Below are 13239 nucleotides of genomic sequence, written 5' to 3'. Positions count from 1 at the left end.
CGGGGAATGACATGGCATCAAAAGAGATGGTTGTCTTTCACTTCTGTAATAACAGTTTACATACTTGTCATTCATAAATCACTGTCTTGTTCCGCTTTGTTCTCTTCTCTTTTGTATTTGACACCTGATCTCTTCCTGCTTACATAACAAACCCACCCTGCTCCCACCTGTTCTGGGTGCCTCGAAAAAGTACATCTGAGGTGCTGAGCATGGCAGGCACCTGCACCAGAAAAAATGAGACCACTAGTAACTGAAAATAAGTACCAACAAAATGCTCACATGTTGTAGTGTGTTTATTAGTTGTCATTTCTACAAGGACTGAGGGAGAAAACACCACTGCTGGAGGGTGTGCTCTTTGTTGTATTGCTCTACTGATGGTTAAAATATGTATGAAAGGAGACTCCTGCCTCTTGTCAAATCACCAATCAGTTCCTCCCTTCAGATTTGGCAACATTATAGTTTGCAATATGAACAGACTCATGACATCATAAAAACCTGGATGCTAGAAGAAGACAGATATATTAAAGTGGTATCTTGTAAAAGAGATGGAGTTTAGACATGCACACACAGAACCAATGTACTGGCAAAGCGGATTTTTCAGAAAAAATAATATATCCTTTTGTTCTACAAACTTAATGTTTTAATGTTAGCAAAACCTACAAGCCATTAGGTGAAAAGGATCCTTTTCCTAAGAGATTTAGTGAAGAGCCAGAGGCAGTATACTGAATTACACAGAGTACATTTTTTTCTGATATTGGCAACTCCTGTTTTCATATCCTCTTCAGCCTTTTTGCAGGGATGGCAGGGAATTTAATGCTTGTAGCTTTCATTTTATCTAATCAGCTGAGACCCAGACTGAACATGCATGTCTATGTTTTTGTGGAAAGTGTTGCAGAGTACTGGAAAAAGAGAACTACATGCTTGAGCATGGAGCCTTGCATAGTGCTGAGGGCTGCTAGAGTATGTGCTTGAATAGGGATACCAGAAGTATTTTGGACTGAGCCTTAGACGATGCAGACTGTAGTTGTGTTCTCACTGACACCCTGATGTCCTTAATGCGCAAAGCACAGGAAAAGTACACATGGATTTGAAGGTGGTATGTGCGGGGCTGTGGTGGTTCATGTAGCATCTTTTAGCATCCTGACACAAGTCTGTACTCCATCTTGTGTGAGAGGTGGGGGTTAAGTGGCAGCCTACAGGTGGACAGGTAAGCTTCTGGCTTGTTTATCAGTCTGGGATGCATGCAGACTTGATCTGCAGGTAAGGCAGCAGCTAGTTATTTCCATGGACTGAACAGGAGTCTGTCCATCTTGATTATACCTGATACCTATTAGGATTCAAGAAAGGAGGAAGAACAATTTTAGTCATCCTGGCAAGGAAAACAAGGTTCTTGACTAAGAGCTTGTATCTTCTGTGATAAAACATGAATGTTGTAGAGAAAGAAGCACAGCCTCCAAAGTTTCATGTCTTTTTTTCTTCCTTCTCTGTTCCTCGCAGACACACGTAGCTGTTTCCACAGCCCTTTTTGCATTGCCAATTTTAAGCCACACAGTATTGATAGCTGTGAGGTTACCACAAACTGCAGTGGTTGATACCAAGCCTTCCTCTGGGAGGTGGCTTCACATCCACTAAGGTGGATGTCTTTGGAAGCAGCTCACATCCGATGTACATCCACCCAAACTGGGGTAGGGGAGCTGGAGCTGCTTAAAGTAGGAATAGAGACAGTGGGCAGCTTGAATCCAAGCGGGTCTTGTCAGTAAGCACCTCACAGGTCCAGCAGATTGATTGTGTTTATGTTTTTCTTCCTTTAATTAAATCCTGGGCACAAGCCGAAGTGGTCCAGTGACGTGAAGCCCCGGCTTTGATCCATCCAGGGCCCCAGTCTCATCCTTCGGAGCATGCTCAGTTCAAATGAAAACAAGCTACTAGATTTGCAGCCAAATTATATTAGGGTGGCTCACAGCAGTCAGCTGGGATATAATAGGGTGTTTCTTTAAGAATGCAATAAAGAGAACATTGTCTAGATTAAAAATCACATGTGAAAATATTTTTCTGCGTAACCAAGGAAATAACGCTTTATTAAAGTAAAATATAGATTACATAAAGGGAAAAATAAGCACTGATGTAGGCTTTGTGAGTCCCTATTTCCTTGGTAACTGTCTCTATTTTGTTTAATCCTGATTGCAGCAAAACAATAGCATGCATGTATGTGTGAGCGCATGCATACTTAAGAACATTGGTGTGTAATTTGTTAGTGTGACCTACTCTGGTATAGGGCCTCATTGTGTAAGACCCAGGGCAGGGACATAGTGTTACTGCATAATTAACTGCCTAATTAGACAAGGCATACAAAAGACTAGGTGAGATCTCTGCTGTCATAGGGTTTCTGATGTTGTAAGGGAATTGTCTGTTTGTAGATGCGGTCCTAAGGTATCACCTCTTCCTTATCCCTTGCCTCAGACTCTGAAAACATGGATCAGCTCTTTGTCTCCATGCTGTAGCTGGCAGCATTTGAAAATGCATTGATACTTTCAAGGCAAGGAAAGACGGCTGTTGTGTGGACAAGTGGGAGGGAATGGGAGCTGAAGGAAAGGTTAGGCATGAAGGGTGTTCTCCCGAGTTTCTGCCATGGTATTTTATTTCAGCTGGCAGCACATCTCAGGTGAGTCCTTCATGATGTGCCTTGACTCATTGCACTTTCTGGGGTAAGCAATGTAAGCACAGACACTGTGCCCATTGTGGTGTGACCTGGTGCTGATTCCCTGCTTCCTCTCTGGCTCTTTCAAACTCTAAGGTGGAGTGGCTGAAAAACGAAGAGGTGATTGATCCCGTGGAAGACCGAAATTTTTACATCACCATCGATCACAACCTGATCATTAAGCAAGCCCGGCTTTCTGACACAGCCAATTACACTTGTGTCGCCAAAAACATTGTGGCCAAAAGGAAAAGCACCACAGCAACTGTGATTGTCTATGGTAAGTGATGCCTTAGGGATATGGACGTGCTCTCAAAATGAACAGTGGGACAGGAGGGGGATGCAAAATGCCTATATGCAGCAGTTACGATGTTGAGTGATCAGGCTGGGTCACCTGTGATGCCCAGTGACTTGCAGCCATACGCAGCAACTGGAGTCAGGGTTCATTACTGAAAATACACAGAAGCACAGATGTGATGGCTTGGCTTATTGGTGACAGATGACAGTGTTAAAGGAGGAGCAGGCACCTATACAAACAGCTAGTTGCCTCGGAGAGAAGGCAGTTGCTCCCCTTGCCCTAACACATGCCAGCTGGATACGTCAAGGAGCCATTAGTGTGATTCCTCCAGCAGGAGCATCCAAGGCATTGCTTTCTACCAATGCATTTCACGTTCTACTGACGCTTTTCAGAAATAAGAGTAAAACTGAAAGGAAGTTTGTGCTTCCAGATACTGTCAGATAGTGTCAGAGCACAGCAGAATGTTCTGTCTTCTTATATCTGCATCCGCAGCCTCAATCTAATGTTGAGGATGGCTGTGCTTTGGATGAGGAGGGGCTGGATGAGAAGCCCTCCTCAGTCTGAGCCTTTGCCTCTGCAAAGTTACTGCCCCAATGCATCTCAGGCAAGGGTATCCACCAGAACAAAACCTGCTCTGATAATGTGCCAGCTGACTGTCCTGGTGTTCCTTACAATTGGCTTAATTATAGGATAGACAAGTAGGAAAAAATCCCTATGATTATCCCTAATATTCATTCCATATTCAGGGTGGCAGTTAGATTTAATTGTAAGCAGTTGCTTCCCTGAAGTTACAATGAGGGCCTTTTAGATCAGTTTTTATAGAAAACTGACTGAATTGAGTTGATTAGCAGTGTTTGTGATATTGAGGGATGGCCCATGCAAGAGCACTCTGTTTTGTAACTGTGATGAATACAGAAACATAAAGATGTAGACATACTACAGATCTTCTTCATACATACACAGTATTTTTTTCAACAGTGCAGTCAAGAGACATGTAGGGCAGTAGCCCTTTTTATTTGGTTTGATATCAGAGCTGTTTAAGGGTTGTGTCATATCACAAACTTGAGTTCAGGGAATCTGAGCAGTTTGTATGTTATCCATATGCTGGTGCTGGCATTGTTACATAGAACAGCACGGCTCCTTCTTCATCCATTCATCTGTCCCAGAAAGTGAGGTGAGTGGAAAAGACAGTCAACGTAAATACCTTCCCAGAGATAAATATCTTCCCAAAGTCCAATAATAAAAATGTACGCAGTGTGAGCTCACTCTGAACAGCCTAAATATCTGTTATAGAAGTGCTGGGTCATCCATATTCACCAGCTATGTCCACAGAGAGATGACTGAAGTTGTCCTGGCATCCTGAAATCACCTTCTGGAAAGGAAGGGAAAGAGCATTATCAATTTCTAATCAAAGCAGGGGGATCTCTCAGCGTGCATAGATGATGAGTACATCTGCGAATGAGCCAGAGGCACCTTTGGGCTGTACAGGATGGTTTGCTTACGTGATCATACGCTTTCTCTCTTGCATTTCAGTGAATGGAGGATGGTCGACCTGGACTGAGTGGTCAGTGTGTAACAGCCGATGTGGGAGAGGCTTTCAGAAGCGGACAAGGACCTGCACCAATCCTGCCCCCCTCAATGGTGGTGCCTTCTGCGAGGGCCAGAGTGTTCAGAAGATAGCTTGCACCACTCTGTGTCCAGGTTCAGTATGAGCAGTACACAGCCCTAGATAAATACTCACCGGTCATTTCAGAAGACTATTAGTTACAAAAGCCTTCTTCTCTTCATTAATAAATTCAGCATTTCAGTGAATGAATATGAAATTCTATTATGTAAGTAGATAAAATAGCGAGCACATTACATCAGGCAGCAAAGGATTCAGACCCACTTTTGCACACAGCTTGCACCCATGTCCCAGCTCTGGTAAATCAGGGGATTTGGAGGACATTCAGAGCTTCAGATTTTAGGAGATGAAGGTTGAAAGCTCTGGTAAAGGACTGGAATTTGAATATAGAAAGCAACTGTGATGTAAATATATTTGCAGCGTGTGTTCAGTCCACCTGTCACAGCAACTGGAGTGTGGAGGTTAAATTTGAAGTACATGTTTACTTGACTTCAACTACAAAGATGTTTATACTGGAAAGAGACGTGTATGCGTGCCTTTAAAAGGCATTTAACGTAAACTTCTGAAAAATACAAAATTGCTTCAGGACACACAAGGTAGTTGGTGGCTTTATTGTGACAAAGTTCTGCGTTCTGTCAGGGCTTTCCTACCTATGCAGTCCCACTCAAATCCATGGCAGAAGGGCTGTCTTCAGCTTTCGAAGCTTGGCCATCCAACTACAGGTCTTAGTGACAGGTGAAACTGGAATTTCATCTGAGCTCATTGTTTCAAGTGACAAATTCCTGTCTCAGGTTGTGCCACTTGAAAATTTCGTAGTTTGTTTCTCAACTGTTCAATTTAGTGCTTTTGAAAATAATTTGCATGATTTTGAAAGGTGCTAAATACATCCCTGATTCTGCTCGTGTGAAACAGAGGAGTTCCTCTAGGTAGGTCTTTTAATAGAAAATATTTAACATTAAATATCTTCCTATTAAAGAGGAATTTCTGATCAAGTTTAACTTCTGACTTGTTCAGTTTCTTGTGCACTTTGAGCACAGAAAAACTGCTGACAAGACTATAAAAAGGGGAGGAAAGAGCAGAAATGAGGCCAGGGCAGAGAGAAAGGAGAGGGGAGTGAATGTGCATTTACAGGTTAGAAATAGGAATTGAAAAAGAGCAGGCTGACAACCCCTTTGCCTTATGGGAATGTCCAGGAGTTGCAGGCTGGCTTGTTGCTGAAACGTACATCACTCTCAGTCTCTCTTTTATGTATCTCCTAACAAGTCCTGTTCTTTCCTTCTCTCAGTGGATGGCAAGTGGACATCCTGGAGCAAGTGGTCCGCCTGTGGCACCGAGTGCACCCACTGGCGCCGGAGGGAGTGCACGGCCCCGGCTCCGAAAAATGGGGGCAAGGACTGTGAGGGACTGGTGCTGCAGTCCAAGAACTGCACCGATGGGCTCTGCATGCAGGGTAAGTGCCGCTGGGACACTTGGCAACTGGGAAGATGGCAATGACTCTTACAGCAATGCAAATGAAAAGTAGAGGGTTTCGGGCAAAATCAGCATTTTCAAAAGAGTAAACGTGGCAAAGCAGTTCAGCTTGTGGCTTCTTATTGTCAAGAATGGTGTGTGCGTGTGCTTCTGCATATAGTAGTCATGCCTGTTGTTGAATTTGGGGTGTCCTGTCGTAGAAAGATGTACCCTGTTCTTATGCAGTGCCTATGCAAAGCTCATGTATAGTTATCAGCATGCTGCAGCCTCATGAAGATCATGTCTAGCACTGAAGTCTGTTCTGTCTGTGTCTCTTCACACCATAGTCCTGCCTTTGTGACTAATAAGAGTGAGAATTTTTAAAAAGTAGGCTTTTAGTGTGATCCTGACATATGCTGATTAACAATTAGTCTTCTCTGCGTGCCATCCCTTCTCAAAAATGAGGTCTTCTCTGTTCTGCTGGTGCATTGAAACTTCTTTTCATATTTTGTTAGCACAATAACCTGAGCGAAAATCTTCACATACACCTTTGTCTCCTGTTCCTTCAGCCTTCGTCTCTGCAGTACTTCTCTATGGAAACTCAGCTCTCTGTTGCCCAAAGAGTTGTGGCTCTATCTATCTGGTATCTTTGTGTCCAGGTCATAAAATGCTTTGAGTTCTCTCATGAAAAAAGTCAGGAATTTTTGTTCTCTGAGGCAGGTTACTTTTGACTGAAATAGTCACAATGACAGAAAAGTGACACTACTAGTCTCATAAATAGCTCAATTGCTTGAATAAGTGCCATATAGGTGGCTACTGTGCTGGCAGTGATCTCTGAGCTACCGTATGGCACAGCATGGCCATTTGCTCTGAGGTTTCCCGGATTTACAAAAGACTTCTTCAACATGGCTCACACAAACACTTTAATCACTTGAAAACTATTAGTCAATGTCAGCAGCCTACTAAGCTGTAATTTCTCAAAATGTTTGTTTTTGTGGGGAAGACACAAAAGAGAGATTCAGAGCTCATCTCTTTTTCTTTTCTAAAGATAGAAAAAAAACTCCAGCCATGTCTTCCTGTATAACACCTTGGTGACTTTTATAGCAAGGAAGCTAATGTACCCCCAGCTCCAGTGGTGTGAATAAGTCATTATGGTAAATTACGAAGAAAAGATACATTTCCCCATACAGAAGAGCTCTTTGCTATCAGATTATATTTAGACAGGTGTGTGTCATCTTTGTGTATGTGCATAAAGAGAGCCATTTAAGCAGAAATCTTGTGCAAAAGTAGATATAATAGTACGGCAGAATAAAAACCCTGTAGGGATCTCATTTATCTGTTGATGGTATATTGCATTTTATTTGTGAAAGTGGATGCTGAGTATAAAGCAGAGCAGATCTTCAGTGGGAGAGAAGGTGAGGCTGTTGTGAATCCTATTCTGCTTCATATATGCGTATATTTAAAATGGTAATGAAAAATATAGAGTCACATATTGACCTGCTTGGCTCCAGGGCTGTGATCATCCTTCAGTGTCGGAATTTAATGGCAGTGTTTTAATGGTGTCTTTATACTCATGGGGTTTCATATACCTGTAAAACTTAGAGTCCTGCTCCCTGATCCATCGCTGCTGAGAAGATTGATTTGTCATACTTGGTGGCAACGTGCCTGCTGCTTTCTCTCTCTTTTTCTTTCTTTCTTCTTCTCAGTTTATGCAAAACCAATCTGAACATGTACATTTTTGCCAGTGTGGAGCCAGATTCATTGCAGATTTGCCTGCTGAGCTCAGAGGAAGCACAGGATTCTTTTCATTCCTAAAACACCGTGCTTCTTTCCACGTCATTTGGGGCAGGTGGGAACTGGCTTGGCAATGACATTTCTCCTCGCCTGGGGACCTGTGGATCCACAGCAGACTTTTCAAATGCCTCCGTGCCAGTGGGTCTGATGTGGCACAGGTGGTGTGGGAGGAGCCATGGCCACCTTTCCTGTGTGGCCATAGCCCTCTGGGACATGCTGGTCACTGCTTACCTGCGCCGTAGCCAAATCCTGCTCCCGGGTGCCCTGGTGCTTCTTCAGTATCAGTCTTTAGTGAAAGCTTGAAGGTTGACTTTAGTTCCATGAGTGTAGTTGAGGTCAAAGAATTAGCAGACAGACCTTCTTACCAGGAGTCACTAGGCTGTTGCTTGGACAAAAACTCACTTGTAAATATATCTCTCTGTATAGCTGTACATAAAAGATATCCTGGAAGATGTTAGATTGAATGAGTCTAATTTACAAGCCCTTTCTCTTCTAGTCTATTATTCACTGCGGTAGCATCAGCTGGATAAATCAATAAGCTCTTTCATAAGACTGCCCCTGCTCCAGCAAAGAGCAGCAGACTGCACTGCTATCGATTTCTGTGGGGATAAAAACTGTGGAGCTTTCTCCATCCCTTGTAATTACAATGTTTTACACCCAAAACTGCAGTTTGTGCTTACCACTAACTGTGGCATTTCTCGTGCAACTCTGCTGTCACATTTATTCGAACTAATGATCTTGCTAGTACACACATACACTCCCTTATGCAGTAGTTAGTATTTTTCTGTTAACATGAAAGGATGAACAGTCATTAAACTAGAGAGCCTGCAGAGAGGCAGCAGGCTGAATTGAAGAAGAAAAGCAGCTGTAGTGAAAATTTAGGGTGGTCATTACTATTTTAAGTTTCCAAATACACACTACTGCCTAGCAGGTCCCATTATAACAATTTTGTAATTCCGGTAATAGCATTAATATGATCTTCTGGAACAAAACCTGCTGTACATCTAAGAAAAACTGACTGGTTACCACCCACACTAGTTGCATTATTGCCTTTGTAGTTACATTACTTCCCATTTGAAGTATGAGTACTGTGGTAAATACTTCAGTGCAAGGAACAACACTTCTAAAGGCACGTGCTGCATCTCACAGGGGATTGCTATAAACTGAACCACTGCAATTAGCCCTCTGCTCACCCTGCCTAATGACTCTGGTGGGCGTTCTGTGTGGGGACTAAGAAAGCAAAGCACTCCACTGCTGGCTCAAACTTCTGCTCAAGTAGTTCCCTTTACTAGATCGCCAATGTTTTTGCAGCAAAGTACGAGGGGAAGTGTTTTGCTGGGCCCAGTCTGGAAGGACTGTGAGATCATGTGTGTGGTACCAAACAGATGCTCATGGTCCCTGGTGGGCCAAGTGCTGATTAGCACTATGTGAGCACTGCTGCTGGTGACCAAGAAGAGATGGATAACCTATGAAGAGAGTTTGCTGTGTTGCATGGTTATGTTGTAGTCTTATTACATGAGTTGTGGCATGCAGCTGTCACGCTCAGAGCATGTCACCTCTGTCCTTTCTGTTGAGGATCTGAAGTGACAGTGTTCAGCTCTGTATTGTCCATGTCATGAATAAATAAGTACAGAAAGTCTGGAGGCGTGGGGTTGGTGCCCATGCATGCTGGGAAAGCTGTTGGTCTTTTCTGAAATCATGCTGGTGATGCACAGGGTTGGCAGAAACACAGTCAGAGGCAAATAACCACCCGCCTCTCTTGAGCTCACTCTCAGTTTAGTAGACCACTGTGGCCTTTCATAACAGGCTGGCTAAGTTGTGCTTTCAAATTTTTTCAAAACACAGAGCTAGTTATCTTACAGCAGCGAGGTAATGTTGAAGCACACGCTGTCGCTTGAGGTCTATGGGTTATGTGGTTGCATAAATAGTGCAATTGCTCTGTGTAGTAAAAACTGCTCACTTAGTACAGTCTCCCAATATGGAATACAAACCTGTCACTGAATAGGGCCAAAAGCAAATTTCTGCTTGTGAGTCATTGCCAAGTGTCATCAAATCCAGTGTGCACTTTTCCTTTGTTCCTCTGGATTTAAATAAATTAGCATGAAAAGACCGAGATGTGCTACTAGCTCTTAAAGAATGGAAGAAAAGATTCAAAACATCTTCACCTGTTGTTACAGATAACACTCTGGACTAACTCTTGGGTCACTTTGGTTCTGTCCCTGTGTGTAGCTTAACTATTTGGAAATTCAAATAGTGGATACACTACTTGAGAAAAAGGCACTTACACCATGGTGAAGATGTTGTTATCAGACTAGTAATTCCATTTCTTGTTAAAAAAAAAGGCTGCCTCCTAGCTGAGAGTGAAACGATGACTGAAAATCTATATTTGCCCAGTGCTTTGAAATCCTCATCTGAAAAGCGGTATGAAGTTCACAAGGTTCCCTCTTACAATGATGGTGCCTAAGCGAATGTTAAAAAGATACAGTTTGTTATCCTTGAGCATGAAATGGTTCACTGCTGCCCCATTTACAGTCTTGTGCCTGTTTAGACAAAGATCTTGAGCAGAAAGCAAGGTTAACCTGATTCTAACGTCTCTTTCTTCCTGAAACATATGTATTCTGCACATGCCCTCCTTGTTTGATGTAACATGCCAGAACCTCTGCTGGAATAAGCATTCCTTTCCCTTTTGGCTTGTTTTGAAAGCAGGCGTTCCAAGAAGAATTACAGGGCAGAGCAGTTTGATGAGGACCTCTGGTCTTCCAGCTCAGATTAGTGTGCAAAGAGCAGGGGAATGTTTTCCAGGCTCCAGGAGGCGAGCAAAGCTCTCTCAAGGGAGGCTGCAACAGAAGCCTGTGTGTGCAGAGGAATTAAATAAAACCCTTTATTAAGAGCATATGGGCCAAGAGAGAACTTCTAATATGTTCAGTCAGTCAGCATAATGCCATAGAGCCACCTGGGCTGTTTCACTGAGCCCTCACGAGGGGGGGGTCATTTATTTGAAGAACGCATCTCATCTGTTTCTAGAGGAAGGTTTCTGTAATGTTGTCATTTGATATGAGTAAAGAGATGTGTTATTCTGTTTTGAACTCCACTGGTCCGCAATGGTGTGGCAGTCAAGGGAGTTTATGCAGACATCTCAGAGTTACGACTTGTCTTTATTTTTGTTGTAGCGACATGAGAAATCCCCAGCTGGGAAGTGTCCACACTCTTGCCTAGAAAACCTGCTGCTCAAAGCAGATAAAAGTGTTGAGAGAAAACAAAAGTGCAGAACCCAGGACACTGAAATCACTGTGTCTTACCCAGTCACTTCAGAAAGTGCCACCTCCACAGTCATTTTAATGAAAGGCAAGTGCTCTAAGATCTCTAGGTTGTTTTGAGAAATCTCAACTAATTAAAAAACATGATAGCCATGCAGAGAGGAGAAAAACCCCAAACTTGTCTCTTTATAATTTTCTTTCTTTTTAATTCTCTTCTTTATTCACTTGAATTTTCTTTTATTCTTCCCTTATTCCTCTGCACACTAAACAAACAAACAAAACAAGTTATTCAGATGGAAGAAAAAGACAAGCTTATAATGAAGTCTAAATGATACATTAACTTCATAGTGGAAAAAATCCCAACCATACGGTGACAATTTATATTTTTCTTACCATGTACAAGGTGGGTTTATTTCATGATTTTTGCTTTCCTGGCAGGGTGGGAGGCAGAGCAAGGTTATGTGAGCAGCCCAAGGTGACAGAAGCAGGAGTAAAACTCAGTACTCTGTTTCTAAACTGGTGTTCTACATAAAGGACTAACAAAAACATTAGCAGCATCTTTAAATGAAAACTCACATTGTGGAAGGAAGTTTCTGTAGTCTGGGAAATGGATGTCGAGCTGATTAACTGATTCTGGAGCCTCTGGGATTTTTGAGGTTATAAACTAGGGAATATAAGTTCCCCTGTCTGTGAGCTTCCAGACTTGCCAGAGATTTCAATACCTGTCAGTGAACATCCACGTGGACAACTCATGCTTTCCATGAGGCTTCTTTCCAGCAGTTCTAACGGTTTAAATCCCCTCTTCTAAATCCTCTTCCAGCTGTCTTTTCCTTCATCTGTTTGCCATGTGTCCCCTCTTCAGCCCCCCTTCCAGCTCTCCCTGTCATCTGTTTGCTCCCGTCCCATTACAACTGCAAAACAAAGCAAACCCCAGGAAGTCTATTTAACATTCGTTTGTTGCAAGTGTGGAATTTGCACATACACACTCTAGCACATTGTGATGCTAGACATGTGTTTACTTCTGCTGTCAAACATGCCTAGTAAACCCAATGTTAAGGTTCTGTGCTTCTAAGATACCAAAGACTGACATAAGATTTAGCTGAAAGGTCAAAGTCCTTAACTGTAAAAGATTGCACCATGTCAAAATTGCCAATTGTAATCCACATCAAATTTTAGCAACAAGTTATCCTACTCCTCCATCTTCCCCCACCCCTGTATAGGTGTTGTGAATGTTTAAACTGAGGCAAGACCTTTTTAACAATGTTAACAAAATGTCAGGCATCTAATTTAAAATGAAAACATAGTTGCAATCTTAATTACAGAATATCATAAACTCCTGTTCAAGGACAGAACAAGAGAGATTTCCCATTTAACCCAGCCACTCAGGAAAGATCTGAGATAATACCCAAGTAAATAATCAGTCACAAAACCTCAAGCTCCCTGTTTATTAGCCCACCCTGAACATGCCAATAATTAGTCCTTTGGAAGGAAAATAAATTACTGTGCATTATCTATGGGATGCTTGATATCATATCTGACCTTCAGCATCATTACTGCAGACATGAAGGTCTTTCTTTAGAACAGCAAACATAGGAAGAAGCTGGGCATATTTTTTCTGAGAGTTTTTTCAGCTCCATGGACTTTGTTGGTTTGGTTTGGGGTTGTTTTTTTGTTGATGTTGTTTTTTGGTTTTTTTTTTCTTCATTTTTAACTACCACAAATAAGGTATAAGACGTTTCTAGAACCTGGAATTTGGAAACAGCAGTATGTACTCTTCTTTTTTTTACCCATTGAAATCCATTGAATTCAAAAATCAAGAAGACCATCCAAAAAGTTCTTGACCAGTTTTGATGCAAACTTTTCAGGAAAATTTCTGAGATTTAGAGTGATTGTCAATATTTTCAGGCAAACCCAAAGATTTTAAAGAAAATTCTGAGCCACTGGAGCTGGAGAAAGAGGAAGATAACTGAATTAATGGTAAAAAAAAAAAAAAAAAAAAAAAAAAAAAAAAAAAGACCTAATCATTGGAATTAAGAATAGAGCAATTTGGTACATATTGTTTGGGACTGGCACGGTAAAAATGACCAGCTTGCCAGGTTTGAGTTATTAAATGCTATAATAC

The 13239-nt window shown here is 42.1% G+C and overlaps 1 protein-coding gene across 1 annotated transcript in view; it reads left to right on the top strand.

The window, feature by feature from the left end:
• Window positions 1-13239, top strand: part of UNC5C (unc-5 netrin receptor C) — a 226525-nt gene that overhangs the window by 181489 nt on the left and 31797 nt on the right. Inside the window, exons 5-7 of the mRNA XM_082051376.1 lie at window positions 2795-2975; window positions 4527-4694; window positions 5903-6067. Of these exons, the coding sequence (XP_081907502.1) occupies window positions 2795-2975; window positions 4527-4694; window positions 5903-6067 (514 nt within the window). The remainder of the gene's footprint in view (window positions 1-2794; window positions 2976-4526; window positions 4695-5902; window positions 6068-13239) is intronic.

The sequence above is a fragment of the Streptopelia decaocto genome (assembly GCF_964273445.1).
Source record: "Streptopelia decaocto genome assembly, chromosome: 4".
Classification (NCBI taxonomy): Eukaryota; Metazoa; Chordata; class Aves; order Columbiformes; family Columbidae; genus Streptopelia; species Streptopelia decaocto.
Note: the sequence above shows the minus strand (reverse complement) of the source record. Positions and strands in the feature narration are given on the sequence as shown.